This window comes from Centroberyx gerrardi, chromosome 17, assembly GCF_048128805.1.
Source record: "Centroberyx gerrardi isolate f3 chromosome 17, fCenGer3.hap1.cur.20231027, whole genome shotgun sequence".
Classification (NCBI taxonomy): Eukaryota; Metazoa; Chordata; class Actinopteri; order Beryciformes; family Berycidae; genus Centroberyx; species Centroberyx gerrardi.
In genome coordinates this window covers 6,474,625-6,500,451 of record NC_136013.1, presented here as the reverse complement: position 1 = coordinate 6,500,451, position 25,827 = coordinate 6,474,625, and the positions used below count along the sequence as shown (strand labels likewise).

The following is a 25,827-nucleotide window of genomic DNA, read 5'->3' as shown; positions in this document are numbered from 1 at the left end:
GCTAACATTTTGAAAGGTTTTCCAGTTTAAGATGCATGCTTGATGACTTATTTAATCTCAAACTTGAATGATATTTTGTGCGAACAGATGTACGGACTGTGACTGAAGTCTGGGGATTGAATCCAGATGTTTCAGGAAATTCATGCTGTTTCTAATGATGATAGTAAAGGGCGTTGTGGATGCAATATTATTTTTATATTATTGTGAATTCACTTCTTTAGTGTTGAGGTTTTAATAACACTTTCTCAGTGAAGAGCAAGGGCATGTGTGGAATGCTTCTCCTGTAAAAACCTGTGTTCAATGAGAGGAAAAATAAAAACATTGTGCAATGACACATGCGCATGCTGTGGTCTTTTCAGTGTTCATACTCATCGCACAGCTCAAGGTCAAGCAAGGAAAATAAATTGAGTGAATTTCTCAGAATATTGCATAACAGAACGGTTATGAAGTCAGCTATACCATGGAAAGACATTGTGTCGCTCTTTCTCGGTATTTGGAAAAGGAGAACTGAGTGGCAGATTATGTCTTTGAACTGCCCATCTTTCGTTAATGTTTATATTGATGTCCCAGTCTGATGCAGTCTATGCAAATGTGTGCTATAATGTTTGAATGGCATTCCTGTGCTGGGGTGCCATAGTGGGGGGATAGGGGTGCTGACGACCCAGTACCCCAAACTGAGGAGGGAGGGCCCCTAAAGTGTGTGTGGGGGAGGCACAGTCCCGTCCTGTGCTTAGGGCCCATAAATCCTATAGCTACACCCCTGCTCCTGTGCTGTAACATACCTTTTATGGTATGATAAGCTTACTCTGTTCAGAGAAAAGATGACTGGTAACTGCTACGGTTTGCATTAGTCTGGAAAAGAAGTAGGCTAATGAGTTTTGAGTGGAGTTCAGCGCCATAATGCCCAGGGTTCACGATAAGAGTGAGACTTTGATCAGCACTTTAGCCCCACCTCTTCTCTTTAAAGACTTGTCTCTCCTTAGACTTACTTAGATGCTTAGACAGACCTGGCATCATATCTAGACTTATCATGTCAGACTGGAGATAATCAGCAGAGATGGCAGGTGTGGATGAACTGTTTGTGCACATCGGAGATTTTGGGCCTTTTCAAAAGAGAATCACTGTGCTCGGTTCCTTGCCGCTGGTGCTTTTTGCTTTTGTCCTGGTTGGGGTTGTTTTCTTAGGCCACACTCCGGCTCACTGGTGCCGGAGTCCTGGATCTGAGCAGCTGCAGCAGCAGTGCGGCTGGACGGAGGCTGAGGCGCGGGAAGTCTCTGTTCCCCGCTCCGAGCAGTCGGGATCCTTCAGCTGCTGTGAGAGGTTCGACGTGGACTGGAGCAAAAACCAAAACAAATGCAGTGAGCTTGACTGGCTGGTGACTTCTAATGTGACCCAGCTAGTGTCTTGTGACAGCGGATGGGTGTTTGATAAAACTCACAGCACTATTGTTTCTGAGGTAGGTATATTCTCTTTCTAGGAACATGTCATGTGATGATAGAAATCTGAAATATGTGGCAGCTTACCATGTCTAGGCAAAATTCATCTGGTCATGTCTTTACAAACAAGAAAGATCCAGCTATAATAATAAAAGCAGTGTCCAGATCTGCTAAATTATGTCAATGGTGTCTTCTATTGCTCCTGCATGATGATTATCATCCCTAAATTGATTATCTAAGAGAAAAATCACCTCACCACATAATTCACATGTAATGTTCATGTGATGTTTAATAACTTTGTGCACACGAAGCAGCCTGAAACAAGTCAGCCAAGACTGTTGATGTTATTTCTTTGTCAGAAAAGTTAGCACTGATTTGAAATTCATCATTCTACAAGTCCACAAGTTCAGCCTTTTGTTCTTTGTCACATTTAGTCATTTTTGTTTTAGTTTTGGGAAACAGATCATAATTACTGGTCACTGTCCAAGATTACAAGAAAAAGCATACATGAATTCTGGTTTTGGGTGAAATTGTCCTTATTGTTTTTCTTCTTCTAGTTTTCATTAGTCTGTGAGAATTCCTGGCTGGCTGATCTGAATCAAGTTTTCCTCGCATGTGGATTTTTTATTGGAGCTTTTGTCACTGGATACCTGGCAGACAGGTATGTGATGCAGCAATTAGTTTTATATATTTTCTACACAAAGTAGAACAGAGAAAACATCATTATTTTCACCTCCCTTTACCCACTGCCCTGTGTACATCTCACTGTATTCTGAATAGTTCTGTGATTAACCTGAAATTCTTTGTGCATTTACCCTCCTGAACTGATTCTGAAATAGTTAACCATTTGCTTGCTCTTCTCGCAGGTTTGGCAGAAAGCCATGTTTCATTGCATCGATGCTCGGCCTTGGCGTGTCAGGAGTCGGAGTTATGCTGTCGCCATGGTACCCGCTGATGCTCCTCTTTCGATTTCTGCAAGGGTTTTGTGGAAAGGGAGCGTGGACGGCCACCTATGTGCTGGGTACGTTCAACCATCAGACCTCGGTCCAATAGTGGAAATGAAAATAATTCTTAGCGCCTTCTTTAAGACTGCACTAGGAAAGATTTTTATCTAAAAATAGACCCATTCTCTTAAAGTCACAAATCACAAAGTGGGGCTGCAGTAGAGAAGAGTGTCCCATCTCGCATAATTGAGTGGTAGTGGATTCGCCCTATTTGCCTAAATGAAATTCTGGTGTTGGTATGGACACTTCACAGTGAAATCCAAACTGTCTCCTTAATAGCAGCGAGCAGCACTCTGTCCAGAGAAAACTGGACTCACCAACATTAGATCTCTTGTCTCTCTCGTCCCTTTGGTATAAAGCATCACACACACTGCTTAATAAGTAAGCGTGCTGTGTGCAGTTTACTGACGTCATGCTACATGTTCTCAGGGTATTGAAGTGCAGCTTTAACCTGCTCAGAGCACCGGGTGTGTGGAATTTAGCAAATCAGGACAGTTACGTGGCAAAAACCACCCATGTGGTGCTCTAAGCAGGTTAAAACAAATGCAAGGAATTTTTTGCAAATACTATTTTAAAGCTACAATATGCAACTTTTTGCCTTCAGGTAGGAAGTGTATAGTGAGTCCTGCCCTCCTCCCCCTCAGCTGGTCAAGTTCACACCTCAACACATAACCAGGATCCATAAAGCTAACAGGCACTGAAGAAGCAGACAAATGCAAGCAATCTGCAATTAAAAAACAACGTCAATGTTCACCGTGTTTTTGATTGAGTCTTGTTTGCTACACGTTTAAGATTCAAGAAAACCTTTAGTTATTGCTTTCTGCCATTGTTGTTGTTATAACTTGACTGTGCTGCGGTGGCGGCCAGCCTCACCTTGACAGCCGTAACCCAGCTCACCGTTGGCCACACCCACAGCGAATGGCAAAAACATCCCAAACATCATTGAAAAGCCAGTTTCATGGGGATTTAGACATGTACACATAGAGTCACAGACAGACACAGCCTGATAATGTATATTCTATTTATTTATTGATATTTTAATATCTGAAAAGTTGCATATTGTAGCTTTAACTCAGGTCTGTTGATCATCTGTGTAGTTGAATATATACACCAGAGGTTTGTTTGTCAGCTAAAACATCTCTTTTTTTTTCATGTAGTGATTGAGTTCTTTGGATCAGACAACAGGAAGTTTGTATCTGTTATGTGTCGGACTTTCTACTCCATCGGCATGGTCATCCTGCCTGGTCTGGCCTACTCCCTGTCCTCCTGGAAGAGCCTGCAGCTGGCCATGAGTCTGCCCTGCTTCCTGTTCCTCTCATACTGCTGGTACTGGGACACATAAACACATGCAAGAGAATACACTGATCAGAATCAGAGAGCACAATACATAGAGAGAAATATGTCATACTCTACATGTCATACTCACACATCCTGTATATATAGTGTGTCTTTCTCATCCCAGGATAAGTGGGATTACTAAAGTGCTACTGGTCATTTCTAGTTTTTGCCAATCATAGTCACTAAATGCATGAATATGTAATAGTTTATGCTGATCTTATCACTGATGCCACATTTTGTTAATTTTTTCTGTGAGCTTTAATTAATGTTGTCTGTTATTGACTCAAATGCAGTGGGTTATCTTCCTTTAAAGGATTATTCCTGAATCTCCCCGCTGGCTATTATCACAAAAACGAACAACAGAGGCCATGAGGATTGCTGAAAACATTGCCAGAAGCAACGGAAGGCCTCTACCGGAGAATTTCCGAGAGGTAAACTGAGGTGACAGTATCTCTAAATATGTGATTATGTGACTTGCTGATAGCCGTACCTAGAAACAAGCACATTTTCTGGACTAAAAGGGACGCTTGATAAGTGTCAAAAAAGTGAAAGCGCTTTCAGAATGTAAATCGGATTTACCTTTAAATGTCATCTTTTTCAGATCGGTCTTGTGGAGGAAAAGAGAGAGGTGACTCCTGTGTCAGTTATGGATTTGTTTAGGACACCAAATATGAGGAAAAACACGCTCATTTTAACCTACGCCTGGTAAGTGAGTCTGTGGCAACTACATGCTCTTTTATTACAAATCCTCTTCTGGTTTATAGTAGAAAAAATAACATGTTTGCCATTCCTCTAGGACAGTGGTTCTCAGCCTTTTTGGCTTGTGACCCCTTAAAATGAAGCAATGCCCACATGTGCATTTGCATTTCAACCAAAGAATGCTTTTCCCTTTTCCAGGTTGTTTCATTTGATTAATTACCAGAGGCCTAGAGGCTTAAAACTATTCAGTATTTGACAAGAAAAAAGTGAAAATTAGAGAAAAATCCCCAAAAATAGACATGATAGTAAATCTGTATGGTAGATATATGTTTTTTCCTATCCCATAATCAAATCACGACCACCCAAATGATCTTGCGACCCCCTGGGGGGTCCCGACCCCTAGGTTGAGAACCACTGCTTCTGGGATATGATGTCCACCTCTGTTGTTTTCAACAGTACTTGAAGTGTTTCATTTGAAATTGAGATATTCTTGAGATATCCCTGACAAACCCACATCAACAACAAGATACTCTGAATTTCTGATATGTATTATTGAATGATTAACTTCAGGTAATGATTTCTTTCAATAATTGATATACCTGGATATGAACATATTCACTATTTCTCTCTCCTTATCCAGGTTTACAAGTACTGTTGTGTTCCAAGGCCTGGTCCTGCGCCTGGGCATCACAGGTGACAACCTCTTCTTGGACTTCTTCATCTCTGCCGTGGCGGAGCTTCCCACCGGCCTCATCTTCTACCTGCTGGTGGACCGGGTCGGACGCCGCTCCCTCATGGCGGCCGCCAACTTCACCGGGGGCGTCGCCTGCCTCGTCGTCCCCTTCGTCTCCATGGGTAGGTGTAACCGTGGCAACACATGAGGGAAGATATGAGGAGTTTCCTTACAAAATGATGAATGAAAATGCATTGTGATCATTTTTGAAGGATAGTAAGTAACTTAAGTCTGTGGTTGGTAAGATGATAATGCTTCTAATGCTCAGATACTCTATTTTAGAGATATTGACTTATGAACTTCAGGTAATGATTCTTTTTTCCAAAAAATCGAATATTTTGGAAAACTCATCATTCATAGAACTAATATGATATTTTTGTGATTTACATCAGTTGTACTTTTAAAAATGTCTAGTTTAAGTTCAAAAACATCTCAAAATATACAACATGGTATTTTGGGGAGTTCCCATGTTAATGCATCCTGTCTTCTGTGTTGTCCCTAAAGATTTTGCCTGGTTGAAGAAATCAATTGCAATCATTGGGAGGCTTGCTGTTGCAATTGGATTTGAGACAGTGAACTTTGCCAACACAGAGATGTATCCAACACCTCTCAGGTATGGAACCAGTGAGCCTTGGTACATAAGGAAGGCTGTTTTTTTTAATTATGTGCTATGCAAGGTGCTAAACAAGTTGAATTCGGTGGTTGTATCAGACTATCAGGAAAATACCCAGAGGAAGACCTGAAAAGTGTTTTTTTGCCAGAACATATTTTAAAGGAAAATTCAAATCAACGAGGGAAAAGGCTTTTGAAAAATGGCTGAACTTGAAGCTGAAGAGATTGACCTCTTTTTGGATACTCTTATTTTGTGTTTTTGTGATATCTTGATGGGTTTCAGTGGAACTATAGGTCAAATGGACAAATACAGTTTTTTCGTATCACAGATGAACTGTTTGACCTCTAAAATTCACTTCCCATGGATATTTTCCAATTTCCATTCATTTTTTCTTAAACTGAATTTAGTGTGGAAGGTTTGCTAAGATACTGGGAACTGGGAACTAAACAATAACAATGTACAAAATGACTAAAATGTCTTACTTGATTTTGGCTTGACTTCCTTTCTGCTATCTCACAGAAACCTGGGAGTGTCAGTGTGTTCATCAGCCAGTGACATGGGAGCAATCGTTGCCCCGTTCCTGCTCTACAGGCTGGCCAGTATCTGGCAGGAGCTCCCTCTTTTTCTTTATGGTAATTTTAAAGAGATTTAGGCTTCTTTTATCTGCCACCATGTTCTTGGAAAATCAGTTTATTTACCCCACATTCTTATACAGCAAATATAATTATGTTCAAGATATCTTTTGTCCTTGCCCTGAAAAAAATGTATTTCATGTATTTAAGGTGTGATGTCGGTCCTGTACAGTGGATTGGTAATGCTGTTGCCTGAGATGAGAGGCGTTGCCCTGCCAGAAACCATAGAAGAAGTGGAGAATCTAGGCGGGTAAGGGATTTTATCACAGTTACATCATTAGATTTATTTATTTAGGTAACACTCTTATCCAGAGCGACTTATATGATTGCATGTTTTAAGAAGCTTAGATTCATAGATTGCAACATTAAAAGCAACTAATACTAAAGAATGACAGGGTCAAAACAACAGCAGAAATCGAATCGAACAGATATTCCTGTGTAGCTAAATTGTTCATTTAAAACAGAGAAGAGAGAGCTAAATAAATGAGGCAGGAAAGTGTTTTGTTTTTTTTAACAAGAGAGGAACAAGATCAGGTACAAGTAGATGAGGAAGCGTGGGTGGAAGTGTGGGCGGATGGGTGTTAGCAGGCAAGGTGTGGGAGAAGGTGACAGTCTGCGATATCTGAGAGACAAAAATATGCGTGTAAACCCAGACTAACTATTAATGTCAGATTTGCAAGGCAGATTCATGCTTGTGCCTCTAATTTGTCTTTCTTGTACGTTGTTTCTTTCTGACAGGGGGAAATGCAAGTCAAAGGCTGCAGAGGGAAGCAGCTCGATTATATGATGGGAGAACAAAGACTTGATGAGACTTTTAGAGTTCAGTCTGTCGTCATTATCCTGTCCGCATACTGTGAAAATCTACACATGTACTGCGTTTACAATGCACATAATGTCCTACTGTACCACAATCATTATCATTATCATCATCATTATATTTGCTCTATTGTGATACTACTGCACTGTTCGTTATCACCTGTTTTTCTCAGTTGGTTAACAACTCTTAGTGATGCAGACTTATTATATTCTGAGGCCTTAAAGGTGTTAAATAGATGACTGTGCTCTAAGGGGGATGCAACACAGGAGACATTAGGCGATGAAAACACAAAAAGTTGCATATCATCATTGACGGGTGAAAACTTTATATCTCCAAATGGTCAGCGGTTCAGGAACTAAGAAAAACTGCTTTATTTTTTTCAGCTCGACGACCATTTGTTTTAGAGTTTATCCAATGGGTTTTGAAAGGTTTTCATGAGCCCAACGGTTGTAGAACTTCCACAAGGTTTTCACACGACAACAACGCTATCTTTACTGCTGGATGAAAACCCCACATCTCAAAAAGGTCACATTTTCAGGAATTAAGTAATTAAGTGTTTTCAGATTGAGGATTGTACATTATTTTAAAGTCTACAGACTGTTTTGTATGTCCTTCCCTGAAGCCATGAAACTTAAAAATCACAAAAATATCACAGAAATTTGAGTTACAGATGTTTCACAGAACAGCAGCAGTATTCAGACTTAAATAATAATTAATTAAAATGAATAACACACAGGATTTTGCTAAGGGGCATTTGCATTAGCCTAGTACCTGTTTACTCAAATGGATCATGGGAGAAACTACAAGAGAATGTGTTTTTCATATTGAAAGTTGTCCTCTCTGCATTTTCTAACATCCAGACAACAATAGCCTTGATTGTCCTTGTGTTTTTTATATTGTACACTGTATATCTAATTGTGGTGGGGTGCGTAAGTTAAGGCTTTTGTTCCATTGTAAGTTTACCCAGAAAGCTTGGGAGCGATCAACAAAAGCTGCCCCACATACATAGTGCTGACTGAATGGGGAGACCTGTAACCATAAATTGTGTTGAAATTCACTGGTATGCATGAGAAGTGGGACTCGCTGGAGCGTTAAACATCCGTGTCGCAGAGAGAGGAGGATGGAAAGCTTTCACGGCGGACTTGGGCAGAGTGTGAAAATGACTCTGGGACAGCAGCACATGATTATTTCTGCAGTACAGTTGAAAATGCTTCATTATGGATAGATAGATAGATAGATAGATAGATAGATAGATAGATGCACAAGCAAACAGTTTTATAGGTCAAGATCCAGGTGTCACTCATGGAAATGCTGCAATAATTCTACTTGAATAAAGAGAAAATGAAAGGTTAAAGTTGGTGGTGTATTTATAAAGATGGGACTCATTTGCCTCGCTGTGACTGATATATGATTAGGACACAGTTTGCCTCGCATAACAAGGATCCACTGACCCGTTAAATGAGGGCAAGGGGTGGAGGGGGGGTTGGGGTGCAGAGGATGGAGTAGGCAATTATGTTTAAGACCTCACTACACAGTAGAATGAGTTGATGGCTGATGACTAATGGGGAGTATATTGAAGAAGGGGTGGGGTCCCAATAGGTTACAATACACAGGACAACAAAGAGGTCCGTTAGGGGATATTCCTCTCTTCCTCTATTCCTCTCTTCCTCTTCCTCTATTCCTCGTTCTCTGGAGAGCCGCAGGAGCCAGTCGAACAGAAATTCGGAGGTTAATGTGCGAAAATGCCAGAGGAAGAAGGACGAGAGAATTTATCCAATGTCATCAGACAGTGGAACAACAACAGACTGGACTTGTTCGAAATCAGCCAACCTGATAAGGTGAGTGGACCTCATACAGACGGGGGGGAGCGTTCATACGTCAACTGCATGATGAAAAAAAAGAAATCTCTGTTTTTGTTTGGACTGACCTTTATTCTGCACGGCTGTTAATAGCAAAGTTTTTGAAGTAGGAAATAAGCCCGCTCTATTTAGTTCATTAATGAAAGGTTACCACACACATAAGGGTCAAAAACACACTTATCATGATGAACAGGCTGATCTTTTTTTTCAAGAGATGAGAGGCTCTGATCACTATAGCTGTGTTTGGTGCTGGAAATCTATTGCTGTTAGATTAATGGGACTGTATGCCAATTGTGTGTGATTGGGGTTTGACAGAGGAACATATAATGTGTGGGGAAAGGCAAGCATCAGCGATTGAGTAGACTGTAATGTGACTGAGTGTGTTTGATTTTGGCTTTTGTTCCTGTACAGTTCAATGTGTAGAGTGTGGCACAAACACTGCCAGGCCTTAGGGGTTTAATTCCCATAAAGATGCATGGTACTGTAATGCTCTGAGGTTAAAGTGTCAACCAAATGGTATGTATAGTATCATGTTTCCTGTCTAGCCCCAACTGCAGATCTCATGAAACTGTTTTGATATTACAGTATCAATATCTGTTTTCAAGCTCAAGTTTCAAGTTCATTGGATGTTTTTTTTGGCTGGTTTAATACTTGAAAGGCCAGTGGATTTTTGAATGTTTGGGAGAGCCAACAAGCCATCAATTTGATGAGGTTGATATGATTATAAGTCCTATTTCCTAACAACACTAGTTTGTCCAGAAAGTGGGTCTTGGAAAAGTCACACAGGAAAGCAAATCTAAAATTCAAAACAGCATTTAATTGACGGAGGATTTGTCTTAAAGTCACAATGAAATGAAAAATTACTTTTTCGCTCATTCAAGCCATAGGCCACACCTGTTTGACAATTTATGCTAAAAATATGAGAAAAAATATGTAAATTCTTCTATTTTTCAAAATCTCATATTGCTTTTACTTCCTGGAAAACAGAAAATCTTTAGTGGTGACATCACCGTGTACCAGGAGGTGTACGTAAAGATTTCCAACCAATAAAAACATCACAGAATTTTTTAATAATCCCGCCCCTCTGCCCTTCCCATCAAATAAAACTGCATTTCTCTCCCTAACTGACATCCCATTGGTTTACACTTTTGAATGATCCCGCCCCTTATATCCTGACCCAGGAAATACGTCACAAAATATGGTTTCATTGTGACTTTGAAGTGCATTTAACAACATGATCTCACTTTACAAAGGTTAAAGAAAGAAGTTCAGTTAAAAGAGAAAATAAACACAAGAAAGGAAAAGGCAACACAGGACAGAAAAACACATAAGAGAGGTTTACTGGTTTCTTCTTCCCTGCAGAACCAGGAGTTCCACGGTGTGATGCGGTTCTACTTTGAGGATCTTGTTGCGGGCAACGTTGCCACCAAGTGCCTGCGTGTCTGTAGCAGCTCTTCAACTCGAGAGGTTATTGAAACTCTGTCAGAGAAATTCAGGCCTGATATGAAGATGCTGACCACTTGCTATTCCCTTTATGAAGTTCACACCAACGAGGGTAAGAACTCAACTGACTGGAGACTCTTTGGCTGCCTCTTTGACAGCTGCGTGTCCGGGGGGGGGGGAACTACGATCATCATATGTTCTTAATAGGGATGTATCATTTTCAACACGTCTGTGTGTGTTACTGTGATTTGAAACCACAATGGTTTTGGTACATGGTTTTCATGTGCATTCTTTTTCATGACTTCCATCACGTGCAGTATAAATTACAAGGCAAATATTTGTTCCTGTCTGTTCAAATATTCCCTTTATTGTTGAATGCCTGATTTGAATATCCCAGGTCTCATTTTGGCGAGCTACAGCGATCACCTGAGACTTATCTAATCAGGAAATGTTACTTGGGTTGTTATTCAAAGCATCTACTGTAGATCTACCATCAGCCAAGCTTGGTGCTTTCCAAAATGTCTCCAGGCCTGGAAAATACAAATTCCACGTCTTATCCAGGTTTTCAGTGACTGCAGAGACTCATGGGCCAGAGGGACAATGCCGCTGACCAGACTAATTTGGTTTAATAACTTTACAATGGCCTTTTAAGCGTCTCTGTCATTATCCGTCAATGAAGATGCCGGTCAGGTTGAACATGTCTTGTTCACCTTTAGAGGATTCAGCCAGGATTCATACCCTCCCTGGAAAGGATGTGAGGAGAAACATAAGTGTGTGTTGTCCCAAACTAGACACACAGATGCATCTAAAATGACAAATCCTTAAAACTGTACCAACAACATGCTCTGATCCCCTTTCAAAGTGTCCTGGACAAGCCACTGCTCATTCAGGCTGTTCATTTGATGCCAGCTGGTCGAACAATACAACACAAACAATCAATACAACTGTTCAGTTATAAATGTTGAGTTTTTTAGCACTGCATAGTGTAAAGTAAAACTGTTCAGGTTTTAGCACTGCATACTGTGTTGAGTTATTTAATTTATTCAGCTGTCTAGTGTCCAGTAACCATTTTTCTGTTTTTTATGTGTGGAATAAGAACATAGATTGGGTCTCGATGAGAAACCTTTGGTTGTACAATTAAACTGGAACTCAGACAACAGAGACGGACGTTTTGTCCTCAGGAATGACAAGCAGACTTTGGAGGTAGGCTGCCTATCAACCTGCTCATCTGCATGCATAAATTATTAGTGTTATTTGACAATTCAGAACATGTTATTTGATAATTTAGTCTGTGCTTTAAGTACTGTAGCTCACTCTTATCTCGTGCCTCTGTTCTTTGCATGTGTCTGTATATTCTTGAACAATAAAGGACAACTGTCATGACAAGAAGGAAAAAGGAGGTGTGATCCAAAACTTCAAGAGGACACTGTCGAGAAAGGAAAAGAAGAAAGAGAAGAATAAAACTAAGTCTCCTGACAAGGCTGCGGGGGACGAGAACGGGTAAGATCTCCCCCCGCCTGTTCACTCTTCACATTTTTGTTCAGATTTCTGGCCTCGAGCCACACCTAACCGACAGAACAACATCCTACCCTTTTAAACAAATATCCAGGTCAACTGAAAAGCCACTGAACAACAGCAGCAGCAGCAGCAGCATCCGCGTCTCTAACCCTGAGACAAAAAAGCGTGACCAGCGGTGCACAGAAAACAAACAGCAAGAGCGGAGGCAGTCTGACCCGGGTGAGTAATCTGCAAATTGTGGGAAAATAGATATTATAATGAAACAGTGCAGTGGGGTGCGTAAGCATGACCTTGTGCATAACAAGCGCTGTGCTTCCACACAAATGTGCATATTTAATTTGATGCCATGAGGGGACCAATCAAGAGTCTGTGAGCACTGTGTTATATAACAAAATCATGATGACTGTAAGCTGTATTATTTGTACATAATCAAGGGATTCCTTGCTTGACTAGCCATGTTTTGTGCAAAAATGCAGGAATAATAAACACTGGAAGTCTTCGGCCTAACTTCTTAGATCAACCTGGATTACCAGTTGGAATTAAATTCTGTGATAACTGTAAGTATGAAATAAAAAAGGGTTTCTTTCACAGTGTCTTTTTCATGTTAAATACTTAGTTGTGAGCTCACTGCCTTCCTCTTCCCGTTATCCTCTCCTGCCCCCTGTTGGCGTCTTCTCCATTTCAGCGGAGGAAGCCTTCTTGTCCGCAGTCATAAATTACACCAACAGCTCCACAGTTCATTTCCAGCTCTCACCTGCATACAGCCTCTATGCAGTGGGGCGCTTTGCTCTCCAACGCCATTACAGCCAAGGCTCCCTCCCCCCAAGACAGGCACACAGAGTCTCCTCTATCACAAACAAAATGGTGGGCCTGACAGAGAAGGTCATTCAGGCAAGTCCAGGAAACCTCGCACTTTGTTACATTTGTGTAGACTGAGCAGCAGATGAAACTGAATAAATGATACAGAGCATATAAAAAGAGTTTTGGTCCAAACTGAGACACCCATCCTGTGAAATAAGGAGTGGGTGTCACTTATTGTCACCTAAAATGACTCCTAACAGAAACTTCAAGGCAATTTATTATGTTTAAAAGGACATCATGTAACTTAAGTCTATGAGTGACAAAATTATAACACCTTTACAGACAGGATTCTCTATCATAAACTTCAGGTGATGTATTTTAGAAATGCTAACACTTCAAATGCACATCTGTCAGATGTTGTAGTTGCATTTACTCTGAGCTTACATTACACTCTTGCTTGGTGTGTGTGTGTGTGTGTGTGTGTGTGTGTCCTTTCAGAAGCAGCAGGCCATCGCCGGTGCTCTTGCCTTCTGGATGGCCAACTCCTCTGAGCTGTTAAACTTCCTCAAGCATGACCAGGATCTCAGCCCGCTCACGCAGCAAGCTCAGGCGGATCTGTCCCACCTGGTGCACAAAGCCTACAAGTAAGACAACCACACTGCTGTGCTGAACCTGACTGTAAACATATTGAAGCCTTCAGACAATGGTGCATATTCAGTCAATTTTACATTTTCAGATGAGTGATGTTTTCAAATGTCATTATCTAAACGCTGGAAGTTACAGTTTTGTGTACATTCAGGTGATGTGAAGCATTCACACGCTAAAGTATTTGGATTCGTATGTTGTAAGTAAGTATGTTGGCTATAGTCAAACAAATTCAAAACAGGTTTATGTGGCTCTTTGTCTGGAGGCCTCAAGAAGGAAAAGAGTCACACTGATTGTAATGTATTAGCCTATGTATAATATTGGTGACTATATCTGATATATGTGCATTTTATTCCCCAAGGTGTCTGATACAGTGTCTACAGAATGAGCTCAGGAAGCACTTACCGACTTTTTTGATTGATCCTGAGCAACATGGTCGACTGCCTGCTGGCATCGGTAAACCTGCACTTTTCAAATTAAATACAGAAAAATAATAATTCATCTTTTTTTCATTTTATTCAGTTCACCACTTGATTCAAGAACCGTGGGAGAGCTGCAATGTTGTGACAGATTTTGTTTCCTTTATGAAATAGTATTTAGTAATGTGAAGTTTTGGCATCTGTTGCAGAGATGGTACTGAACACCTTGATGAACACCATGTCTCTGCTGCGCCGCTGCCGGGTCAACCCTGCCCTCACCATCCAGCTCTTCTCCCAGCTCTTCCATTTCATCAGCGCCTGGCTCTTCAACCAGCTGATGGGTCCGGAGGCCGGCGGCTTGGGCCTGTGCTCCCACTACTGGGGAGCGGCCCTCCGCCAGAGGCTCACTGCGATCGAGGCCTGGGCAGAGAGGCAGGGCCTGGAGCTCGCTGCGGACTGCCACCTGGGACACATTATCCAGGTCTGGTACTGGTAAAAACTAGGGTTTTATATCAGTTTGCCAATTTATCTGACAGATATTGGGCTTTTATGAAATATCAGATATCGGCCAGTTAGTGTCAGGTTCCTCCCTGACCACAGTTATGTTAAAACAGTCTATAAAAACCTGCAGTTTTTCATCATTTTTGATCATTTTTTAAGTATTGTTCAATTGTTAATTCTTCATTTAAAGGCATTGAATTTCACCTACAATCAAATAGGTGTGGGGAGTCACCCTGCCTTAAACAGCTACTAACCCACCTAAATAAATTTAATTAGTCTGGGTTTCAATGGAGAGTTTTTGAGTCCCATGATGGTCTAAATGCTGTTTCAGAGAATTTTCCACCATTGCAAGAATAAAATTATGGGGTAAACACTGAGTACTTGTCACTTTTGGGGCATAAAAATGGTAAAATTTAAAGCCTATCAGAATCTTCAATACTAAAATATCAGTATTGGTATCAGCCTTCAAAAACCCATATCAGTTGAACACACATCATTAATGGCAAGAAGGCATTTGATTGTTTTCTTCGGTTTGTCTATGAATTTGTTTTGTGAGATAATACATTTCTGAACGTCTTGGTGCTTTGCAGTTTCTATCACATATTTTATTTACAGTGTCACAAAATACAGTATTTAAGGTGGCAAAAGGTGCTAAAATCACATTGGCTGGCTGTTTCTAGGCAACGATGCTCCTGACCATGAATAAGTACTCCATGCAAGATGTGAAGGACATCCTGAATACCTGCTTCAAGCTGAATTCACTGCAGCTGCAGACGTTGCTAACCAGCTACCTGTATGCAGCCAGTGAGCCTCACATCCCCCCTGTGAGTCCCCTCGCCCTCTTTCTTCTTCTTCTTCTATTCCTCTCATGCTCCTGTTGTTTTTCTGTTTGTAACTAAATATGCTGCTGCTTTCTAGGCCAGTTCTCTCTTGTGAAAGAGATCTTTGATCTGAAGGGGAATAACCTGGAGAAATAAAGATTAATACTACTAATAATAACAGTACTGCTACCACTACTACTACTGCTACTAATGCTATTACTACTGCTATTACCACTACTAATGCTATACTTTATTGGTCCCTGTAAGCAAGTTCTCTGTTCTCTTTCCCTCCTCCAGAGAGGTCAGAGGTCAGGGTCAGCTACAGAACAACACTTCAGTGTTTTGCTCAAGGTCACAGCAACCAGAGTAGGCTATATGTCTCTGAAAAATGCCGATCTAGATGTTAGAATGACACATTTGTCATCTGCCCTCCAGGATCTGATCAACGCTGTAGTGACGGCGGCAGAGGCCTCGGCAGATAACCTGGTTCGCAGTGAGGGGCGGGACGTCCTGCTGGAGGAGAGCCTTCACCTCCACTTGCCCTTCCTGCTGCCTGAGGGAGGATACTCCTGTGACACTGTGAGAGGAATCCCTCCGGGGTTTAGGGAATTCTTGGAGCCAATCTGCTTCAAAGGTATGAGATTCTGAATATTCAGTCATATAAAGTTTGGAAATCCTAATATTCAGGGATGTAGCTGGGGTAAACCCACCTAAAATAGTGTTTACCCGCCATTGCATTTGTAAAAAAAACAAACTGATTTAAACTGATATAGTTAAATCATTATGATTTACATTTATAGTGTATATTATAGCAGTGTCAGACTGATGTAAGGTACATGAAAATAGGATCTTTTAAAGAGAGTAAAGCTTAAATTTACACTATTCCGAAAATGTTTTGCTTTTATTTACATGCTATTTGTATTGTATGATGTCCTGCTCTTCCAGGTCTCTGCTCTTTAATATCTCAGCCCAACTTCAAAGGCAACTGGACCGTGTTCTTCAGTGAAGCAACTTCTCCTGCAGAGAGCTCACACTTGGTAAACAAACACACATACTTCTGTTGGGTTGTGGTCCCAAATGTGTTACAGTGTATAACTGCAGTTTCTTTTACCCAATAAGAAATTAGATATTTATACTCAAGATAAAAAAACAAAAAAACATTTCTACTGCAGTAACATACTGTAGTTTCTTTCTTCCATCAGGCAGCATGCAGAGAGCCGGAGACTGTGACGATCACACTGAATAAACCTTTGAACAGTGGAATGGGAGTCAGCATTGTGGCTGCCAAGGTGAAGTGGATTACTGCCTCAACTCTGACAAGATGTGTTTTTCTTACTCTGATGCCTTCATTAGCTGAAACTATTCAAACACCAAAACTATCTGCTAAATGTCTCAACTAATTTGTCTTTCCCTCCATGTTTTGCCACAGGGAGCAGGGCAAGGTAACCTTGGGATTTATGTCAAATCTATTGTCAAGGGAGGACCAGCAGAGATGGTGAGCTCTAACACATTTTTGATTCAGCTGACCTTGATATGTGAAAAATATGCAATAATTTCACTGCAATTATCAAAGGAAAGCTCAAAATAAGATAACATGTCTTACATGTTTCTACTGTATGCAGAATGGCAGGTTGACTGCTGGGGACCAGCTGCTGAGTGTGGATGGTCAGAGTCTGGTCGGCCTCAACCAAGAAAGGTAGCTAGATAACAGCCGAACCTCTAGTTCAAAACACTCGTCTTGCATGAACAACTTTATATGTTTTATCAAGTCCCAGATAATGTAATGAATAGAATAAATTAAGTGATGAAACTAGTGTCCAAATAAAAGTCTAATCCAAAGTTTCAAAACTCACCATACATGAGTACACCTAATGAGTACAGCTACACATAAGTACGCCTAAATAAATTGATAAAACAGTGAGTAGCTAGATAACAGCCAAATCTATAGTTCGAAAACTCATCTTACATGAAAAAGCTGTGTTTTATTAAGACCCAGATAATGTAAGGAAAAGCACTTAAATTAACTGATGAAACAGTAAGCGAGTAACTGTATAACTGTCTTATCCAGAGTCCCAAAACTATTCTTATATGACAAAGTTTGGAGGTAATGGACAGATAAAGCAAAATTGAAGCATTTGATAAAAAAGTGTATATACTTCTATGACAATATGAAAGCATGAAATGGAAGATTAGTCCAGTACTGACCCATGCTGACCCTGTCTTGCTGTAGGGCAGCAGCCATCATGATGCAGACCGGCCCAGTTGTGACCCTGCAGGTTGCGAAGCTCGGAGCGAGCTACAACGGCCTGGAGGCTCTGCTAACTGAACCAACCTCAGTAAGGAACACAGGTATGAACAGATTAAAGGGAAAGTTCAGCGAGTTTTGGACCTGTATATAATTTGTCTCTTACATACCTGTAGTACTTGGACCCACAGACAATACTGGCTCCGGAGTCAGCTGTTGGTTGAAACAACAAACTCCTGTTGCTAGCATCTTGCTGCTAACAATGAGTCCAAATGGGGTTTATCAAAATATCTCCAAAAAGCTATTTATAGGCTCCACAGGGGAGTTGAGAGTAAATGGAAAAGTTGCAAAGAACATAAATTAAAATGAGTGCTGATAAAATTAGCATTTGGACTCATTGTTAGCTGCAAGATGCTAGCAACAGGAGCTCACCGTTTCAACCGACAGCTGACTTGGGAGCCAATATTGTCTGTGGGTCCAAGTACTACAGGTATGTATGAGACAAATTAGGTCCAAAATCGCTGACCTTATCCCTTACGAATTAAAACATTGTTTCTTCACATTGTATTCTACATTATCTGATTAAAATCTTTGTTGTTTTACAAGGCGGTAAAAGCCACAGCCACGCTAAGCCAAATGGTAAAGCGCTCCTGCTGTACAGTGGTGTGGATCAAAGTCCTGCAGAACATTGGGAGAACCAGCATGGAACCTGCAGAAAAAAGAAAGAGCAGATGATGCAGAGGAACAGGCAGCTTTATCGGTCCAACCCAAATATGACAAGTGGGTGTACTCACTGTTTTGATCGCTTCTTGCCGCTGGGCTCATAAATTGCTTAAAAGAGTGCTTGAGGGTAAGTCATATAACAAACAACTCTAGGGTTTTTCCTCTGTCTGTACTTCACCAGACTCTGTCCCTGAGGATGGAGAAGAACCTGTCGACCCAATTGTGACAGGAACCCAAATCTCTGCCGTCTCCTCCATCAACCTTTGCACCGATGTGAGATTTTTCTAGTTTTCTTAATCTAATTTCTTGTAATGTTTGTGATTTAGGAATGAAAGCTTATTCTACTGTTGCAATCAAGTCACTCTACACAACAGTGTCAGCTAAATACTAAAACTAGTTTGAAAACTTGTGTTATTAAATGTTTTTTTGTCACAAAAGGAGCAATCCTGTTGTTGTTTTTTATACCCAGACATATCAGAGGGAATACTTGACGCTACCAACCCCTAGATCCCAGGACAAGAAGATACCATCTGTATCCAGTCAACCAGTGCAAACCTTCAAAGTGTCACTGAGGCCTTTAGATGGACAGAGCAACAAGAGGACCTATATGGTATGTTTCAGGAACTCTTTTGGAGCAAACAGTACAACCAACAAAACTACTGTAAAGTATATTAATCTTGCTTTGAATGTGCATTGCTTCATCTAATGTTTGTACTGTGTTGTAATTGATGAGTTGTATTTCAAATTGAGATATCCACTTTTGGAAAAATGTGACATCTACACTTACAAAATGTTTATGAGTATTATTAAATCTATTAACTCTCTTGGATCCCTTGCTTACAAAAGAGATTGCACACAATGCAGTTATATGGAGGGTAAACCCATCTAAACTCACCTTTTCATTTGTGGAATACAGGTTACCTTGTTTGTTTGCATTGTTTGGTTTGAGGATGATGGTGATCACCAACCGGTGGTCATAGTTTAACCACCTTTTAATGTGCCACTAATGTATCACTGATCATACAGATTTCTTATTAAGCAGTAAACATTTTTTACCTCCAATGGATATACAGCAATTTGGAACAAACTCTCCAATTACACTTGTGTTAATAAAATGATGCATAATTACAAAATGCTACAAAAAATCTAAATATTTCTCTCCCCTTAGCGTCAAGCCGTCTCACAGGAGAACTTGTGTGTGGACAGCGGAGGCCCTCTGCTGGACAAGAGACATCATGTACTGGAGCAGCAGAGTCCAAATCAAACCATCGGCCTCTACTCTTCTTTCCCAATTCGCCAGAGCGCCTCTACTCAAGACATCCTTTCCGATTACAGCTCTCCCACAAAACACCAGCAGAGTGGGCGCCAAAGTGGCACTGGCCTGTGGAGAACCCCTCTGTCACAAAATCCAACACCTTCAATCCAGCCGATTCGCATAGACATCCCTTTATCCAGAGCGGTCGACGCAAAATCAAATCCTCCGTTCATCACCTTCCAGCAGAGTTCTTCTTCTTTGCTGACAGTGAAGTTGACCCAAAATCTGAAGCCACACGGACATGCAACTCAAGGAAGCCAAAAGCAGAGTTCCCAAATCCAAGCCAATCATATTTACGCATGTCCCACTTCTGCAATCAAGAAGCTGCCTCAGCAAAAACCCATCACACGCAGGGAACAAACAGCAAAACCCCAATCGAGCATCACTCCAACAAAACACGTCTCCTTCCAGCATCTTCCTGCTCAACAGAAGCCAGGTGCCGGTCCCATGAGACAAAAAGACCCTCAGTATTTCGCCATGAGTAAGGAGTTCTCCGATGGCGGCGGCCTGCCGATGGATCCGTGGAGGAGGGAGGCCCGGGAGCAGCTGGAGAAGCAGCAGAGGCTCCAGGCGGTGGATCTGCTGCAGCAGGAGGTGCAGGAGCTGCAGGCCAAAGCCGTTCGCACGGCCGAGGAGAACGACAGACTCCGCAAGCTCAGCCTGGAGTGGCAGTTCCAGAAGAGGCTGCAGGAGTTCCAGCAGAATGGAGGTGATGATGAGGAGGAGGAGGAGGAAGATGAGGATATGGGCATGATGCTGACGCTACAGCAACTGGATAACAGAGCACAGGTGAAGATGAGATCAACACTGTGTTCTTAACATCACTACATATTGTCACTGTTGGATGAGAGAATCCTATCTCTAAGAAAAACAGGCTTGTTTTTAGATCCAACACCATGCATTTATTAGTTTATCCTCTGGGTTTTTTAAAGGGTTTCATAAACCCAAGGGTCGTAGAATTTTCTCAACCCATAGAGGAACATGTAATCCTTCAGTTGGAGTTAAAACTAAACCAAAACTGGAGTTATGAGGCTTTCACATGACAACATGATAACACTTTCTATTAAGTACATGTTTAAAGGAGATTATAATTGAAGCTATAACACACTATAAGCATGTTTATAATGTCTTATGACATTATCTATAAGAACCTGTAGTGATTTATAAGTGGTTATAAAGCTCACTTTTAATGTTTTAGAAGTATTTTTTCATAATGGGTTACATTTATGTATATATTTATTACAACCCTCCCTATGTGACATTATGACTCCACGATTGTACTGTATTGTAGAGCTTTATGAACGACTATTCATGTGTTTCTGCTTGCTTTAAATAAAATTAGATGTTTGCTCTGCTTTATAAACCACTTTTTGTTTGCTTTAAATAAAGTGATCCACTCCAAGCATTTCCCAACCTAGATGGGGGTTGCTGAAATACATTATAAACATATTCTATAAGCTATTGTATGCAAATATTTATAAAATATTATAAATAAGCATCATTACACTTATAAATCACTATAGGTGCTTAGTGTCACAAGACAAACGTGTTTCTAGTCAATTACAACTACACTTATGTCCTATAAAACATGCACTTCATATAATGCTTTATCTATGTAAATATACAGTAAAGCAGACACTCAAAAAGTCAGAATAATTTATATTTTTGGCCATTTCTTTAATAATTTCATTTGTCCACATACAGAACAAGAGGAGCTCTGGAGGAAAAGAAAACAGTGAATTGAAGGAAGAGCAGGCGAGAACTCATCTCTCCCAAAGGGACGACGAGGCAAAGACAACCACAGGTATGATAACCAGAAGAACACAATCCTTCACAATTATGGCACAAAGGATTGCAACATCAGGTCCTGTGTATTGGTAAATGACAAATGCATGACAGAGAAGCAAACATTACTGAAAAGGCATTTCGCTGTTAGTCTGATCCTTTCAAAAGAGGCTGTGTTCATCAGACATCCTTTTGATTTAAATTATAATGTTTCCAGATCAAAGATCAAATGGACCTGCTCAAGACTTTCACCACATGGCATCAAAAGAGTGAGTTTTAACTTTTTGTTTGTGTTTAAGCATAATGTTGGAATTGAATCAAATTAAAACGGCAATTGTGGTATTTATACAGCATTTTTCTCATGATCACTTAATATTACAGAAATGTCCATGCACAGTAGTGTACCATCACAACTATCTTACTACATTAGCTTATTCCGTTATTTAAAATTATGCGAGACATTGGTGCAATTAATTCGATTCTAAACACTTCCCTGAGTAAAACAAAATATAAATCTATAGACTACATTCTATAAATATATTTTGTTTTAAAATAGCACAGGCTAGCATTTTACGTCAACAGAAACGATTCTCGACAAGTAATAAAATTCAAGTATTTCTGCTATTATCAATACTTATTTACAGAAACCAGCAGGGGAAAATCAAGAGAGCACCGGCTCCTGAAAACCTCACGTTCAAGGAGCGTCAACGACTCTTCTCCCCCGGCGTCCAGTGCCTAGATTAAGCTTCAAACCTTGTAAACAGAAACCTCAAAAGATGAAGACAATCTTTATATAAAGAAGAAGAATGATGTGCTAGCAAAACGACAGTATGTCATGTAGAAAAAGCAGTGTATTGTAGTGTTTTGACTGAACTATGAATGTGTTTATCTTAGATTTTAATGTTTTAGTTTAGTACTATTGTGCAAAACTTGTAATTTTTTTTTTCTAAACACTTACTGTACCATTTTTCGTAATTTTCTATTGTTTGCTTTATTTTAGCGGATGGATAAGAAAAATAATCCTTTATAATTAGCATCGTTGAGGCACTTAAAAATATTCCTCCACTTATTATATGCTTGTTTTAAAAATAAATCTTATTGCACATTGAACTGTAATAATCATTGCCACTTCCGTTTCCTAACAAGTGCAGAACTGTTATTTCCTGTGTAAAAATTAGTTATTTGGTGCGCTGATGAAACTGCACCACTGCCTTCTCTTGCTCGTGAGTTTCGATGGAGCCGTGGCGTATTCTCCGGATCTCGTTGATGGCGTCCACACCCGCGATCTTCCTCTTCTTCACCAGGTAGCAGGCCAGCATGGTGCCTGTCCTGCCGTGGCCGTGCATGCAGTGAACTGCTACACCCTGAAGAGGGACAACACCATCAGTTCACTTGTTAAATCTTCTATCATACCACACACCTCCCAAATTAGCATTACGGTGTGTTGCAGGTTCTGTTATGAGACGGGTATTTGCCTATTATTTTTAAGCACTGGTATTAGGGCTGGGTGATATGGTTGAAATCAATATCATGATAATCATAAGGATTTTTTTTTTCGATTATCGATATACAGTATATCACAATATGGCTTGTGTACACAAAATAACATGTTAAATAATCTAATGTTCATTGCATTGAACCAAATGGTAATGTTAGGTGTGATGTCAAACAAAACTGAAATGTTCAAATAATATTCCTACCATACTTCATTTTGTCAGAGTTTTTAAATAAAATGTGCTTGTCATCATCAATTTAGACAGCAGAATTGTGTCATGATATTCCAAAAGTCACCATCTCACCACAATATGATTCCACTGAAAGACGATAAACAATGATATTGAATTATCGCCCAGCCCTAATTGATGAAACACTGTATGAAAAAATTAAGCTACTCTTGGAGAACAATTGACTAAGCTATAAAAACCAATGCATTTCAGCTGTAACAGCCTTTGTCAGGGTAACAAAACTGCATGTATAGTATGCAATCCTGTAACCCTGACAAAGGCTATGAAAGAGATTTTTCCATTCCTTTGGTTCCTTTTGATTCATGCACCTTGGAGGAGCTGCAAGGTTGCAAAATATTTTTTTTTTGTCCTTTGCCAGTTGGACTCCTGGCTCACTGGATCAGTCAGAGCAAACTGGAAACTAGAGAACAGAACATTTTCTGTCCTAGATTAAACCCTACAGTCTCCAGAAACTATTTTACAAGCACCGCCATCCAGTACAGTGTGAGATCCTTACCTCACCCTTGGAGTTAGCCTCATCCACGATGGACAGGAATCTATCAATCTGGGTTGGTGATGGAGGAGTGAAGTCAGTTATCTTGATGTGGTGCAGCTGCAACTCCGGGCATGTGTCATGGTGAGGTGGTTTCCTCTCACACAGGCAGACCAGGTGTTTGATGCCGTTGTCCAGCAGATACCGGTAGTCGGCCGGCATTCTGGGAAGCGCCAACCCAGCCAGCTTGCCTGGTTCGACCCAGGAGAAGTTGTGTGGTGGAGCGGACGCCATTTTGCACTTCGTCAAGCTGAAGAGAGGAGAGAGAGGGAGAAAGAAAGGATGAAAGAGAGAGACAAGTCAAGTCAAATTTTATTTGTAAAGCACTTTACCACACAAAGAAACTCAATGTGCTTTACATAATAATAAAAGCAACCCTCTCTCTCCCCCAAGAACACGCACACACACACACACTCTCTCTCTCTCTCTCTCACTTTGTCTCTCACACACAGGGATAAAACCTAGTCAAAGGCTTTATGGAAAAGTTTTAGAGAGGTGAATGTTGGGGCGAACCTCAGCTCCTCTGGCAGGCTGTTCTAATAACTGTGAGCCTAAGAGCTAAAATGGGCTTTGCCATATTTTGATTTAATCCTGACCAGAAAACCTGAGAGTCCTAGTCGGCTCATATCTAGTAAGCGAGTCAGAAATGCACTGCAGAGCCAGTCCATTAAGGGCTTTGTAGACAAGCAGCAGACTCTTAAAAGTCAACTGTAATGTAGTGCAGCGATCAAAGAACAGATGTGATGTGTTCAGCTTTTCTTGTCCTACTCCAGATTCTTCAAACATTTAGATGCAGCCACTCGTGTTGTTTTTCCCATAAAGATGGAAAAGAGAGCAATCTACTTGCAATAAAGGCATGCAAAAGTTTTTCATACATTTCTAAAGTCAGAAAACCTCTGACTTTAGAAATGTTTTTACACGACAAAAAGCTGTTAATAAATACAGCCTCGGAAGTTCAAATCAACATCTATAATCACACCCTAGTTTCTGACATGTTCACTTCTTTTGTTACACTAAACATTATCTAAACTTTTTCTGAGTTAAGCAGAGAAATTTCTGCATTTTGGAGAGAGAGAGAGAGACACAGAGAGACAGAGAGAGAGAGAGAGAGAGAGAGAGAGAGAGAGAGAGAGAGAGAGAGAGAGAGAGAGAGAGAGAGATTGGTGCTTCATCTAACTTCCCGCGGCCCAATACCTTATCCCCAAATTTAACAACTGACATTTAAAGAAATGCGGTCGAAAACTGTTGTCAGTCCATCAGCACTACAGGGAGGCAGTGTGTCCAGGTTAGTCGACAGCACCATGAACCATAAGGGTGCGGCCAGAGACATGCAACATAAAAATCATTTGAACCTGGTCTTTAGATTTTGTCCCAGCAAATAAAAGTATAAGATTCAGAGTAATACAGGTTTACTACACGTGGGCCAGTGTAAGCCAATTCAACATTTAGCGATGTTACTCCAAACAATATTTGGCAGCTTCATACTCTTTTACTAGTTAACGTTAGCATACTGGCTAGGCTAACGTAGATATTAATTTGACAACAGCACTGTAGGCCTATTCCAGCAATAACAGAGACAGGCCTAAAGTTGAAGCACACTATCCAGGCCTCTCCAGACTCCACCTAGTTTTAGGAAAGATAAGAAAAGATAGCCAAAAAGGTAGAGCCAATCTCGCAAGCGTAGTCCAATGCATGGAGTAACGGTAGTGCCCCCGTAAACTAGCTAGCGGTGGGAACCAGACTCAGATTCAGACCACCTCCCAGTTAGTTAACCACGATACTTAACTCGATTAGGCTGTTGTTAATGACATTGCTAACGTTAACTGCTAACTTAACTTATGCTAATAACCCTGTTGCGTATGGAACAGAGGCAAATCATTGTTTCCCTGACAGTAGTTAGCTGTAAACTTACAGTTTCCAACCTCGGTGTGGAATGAACGTTACGCTAGCTAACTGCTGCTACCTACTAAGCTAGTTAACTAAGCTAAGTTAGGTGCTAGCTAGAGCAGTAACCTATAGCTTCCGGGCAGTGCTTCCCTATGTCGCATCTGTAGGTAGCGAACAGCTGCCGATTCTGAATCAGTTTTGAAGTGTCGAAAAATATGGGGCCGTCTTTAACTTACAGTATGTGAATGGATTTGGCAATGTGGGATCGGTTTGCTGATCTCAGAACAGCAGTTTTATAAGGCAAAGTCATGCTTTT

The 25,827-nt window shown here is 40.7% G+C and overlaps 3 protein-coding genes across 3 annotated transcripts; 2 read left to right on the top strand and 1 right to left on the bottom strand.

Moving 5' to 3' along the window:
• Nucleotides 1–1,057: 1,057 nt before the first annotated feature.
• slc22a3 (solute carrier family 22 member 3) lies at nucleotides 1,058–6,709 on the top strand. Its single transcript, XM_071896884.2, has 10 exons — nucleotides 1,058–1,456; nucleotides 1,994–2,097; nucleotides 2,303–2,457; nucleotides 3,598–3,766; nucleotides 4,092–4,209; nucleotides 4,380–4,483; nucleotides 5,118–5,332; nucleotides 5,715–5,823; nucleotides 6,343–6,455; nucleotides 6,606–6,709. Exons 1-10 carry the CDS (start codon nucleotides 1,058–1,060, stop codon nucleotides 6,707–6,709), a joined length of 1,590 nt encoding a protein of 529 aa, XP_071752985.2.
• A 2,285-nt stretch (nucleotides 6,710–8,994) lies between these two features.
• Nucleotides 8,995–22,130, top strand: afdnb (afadin, adherens junction formation factor b). Its single transcript, XM_078289628.1, has 25 exons — nucleotides 8,995–9,110; nucleotides 10,494–10,686; nucleotides 11,671–11,777; nucleotides 11,944–12,074; nucleotides 12,184–12,311; nucleotides 12,569–12,649; nucleotides 12,778–12,983; nucleotides 13,392–13,537; nucleotides 13,900–13,994; nucleotides 14,167–14,438; nucleotides 15,139–15,282; nucleotides 15,715–15,913; nucleotides 16,225–16,316; nucleotides 16,482–16,568; nucleotides 16,709–16,774; nucleotides 16,902–16,975; nucleotides 17,510–17,628; nucleotides 18,131–18,304; nucleotides 18,429–18,520; nucleotides 18,717–18,857; nucleotides 19,416–20,371; nucleotides 21,086–21,092; nucleotides 21,267–21,366; nucleotides 21,565–21,616; nucleotides 21,992–22,130. The coding sequence occupies exons 1-25, from the start codon at nucleotides 9,015–9,017 to the stop codon at nucleotides 22,089–22,091; spliced, it is 3,858 nt and encodes a 1,285-aa protein (XP_078145754.1). The 5' UTR covers nucleotides 8,995–9,014; the 3' UTR covers nucleotides 22,092–22,130.
• On the bottom strand, nucleotides 21,219–25,686 carry dusp23b (dual specificity phosphatase 23b). Its single transcript, XM_071895720.2, has 3 exons — nucleotides 25,537–25,686; nucleotides 23,589–23,874; nucleotides 21,219–22,711 (listed from the first exon to the last, which is right to left on the bottom strand). The coding sequence occupies exons 2-3, from the start codon at nucleotides 23,856–23,858 to the stop codon at nucleotides 22,526–22,528; spliced, it is 456 nt and encodes a 151-aa protein (XP_071751821.1). The 5' UTR covers nucleotides 23,859–23,874; nucleotides 25,537–25,686; the 3' UTR covers nucleotides 21,219–22,525.
• Nucleotides 25,687–25,827: the final 141 nt, after the last annotated feature.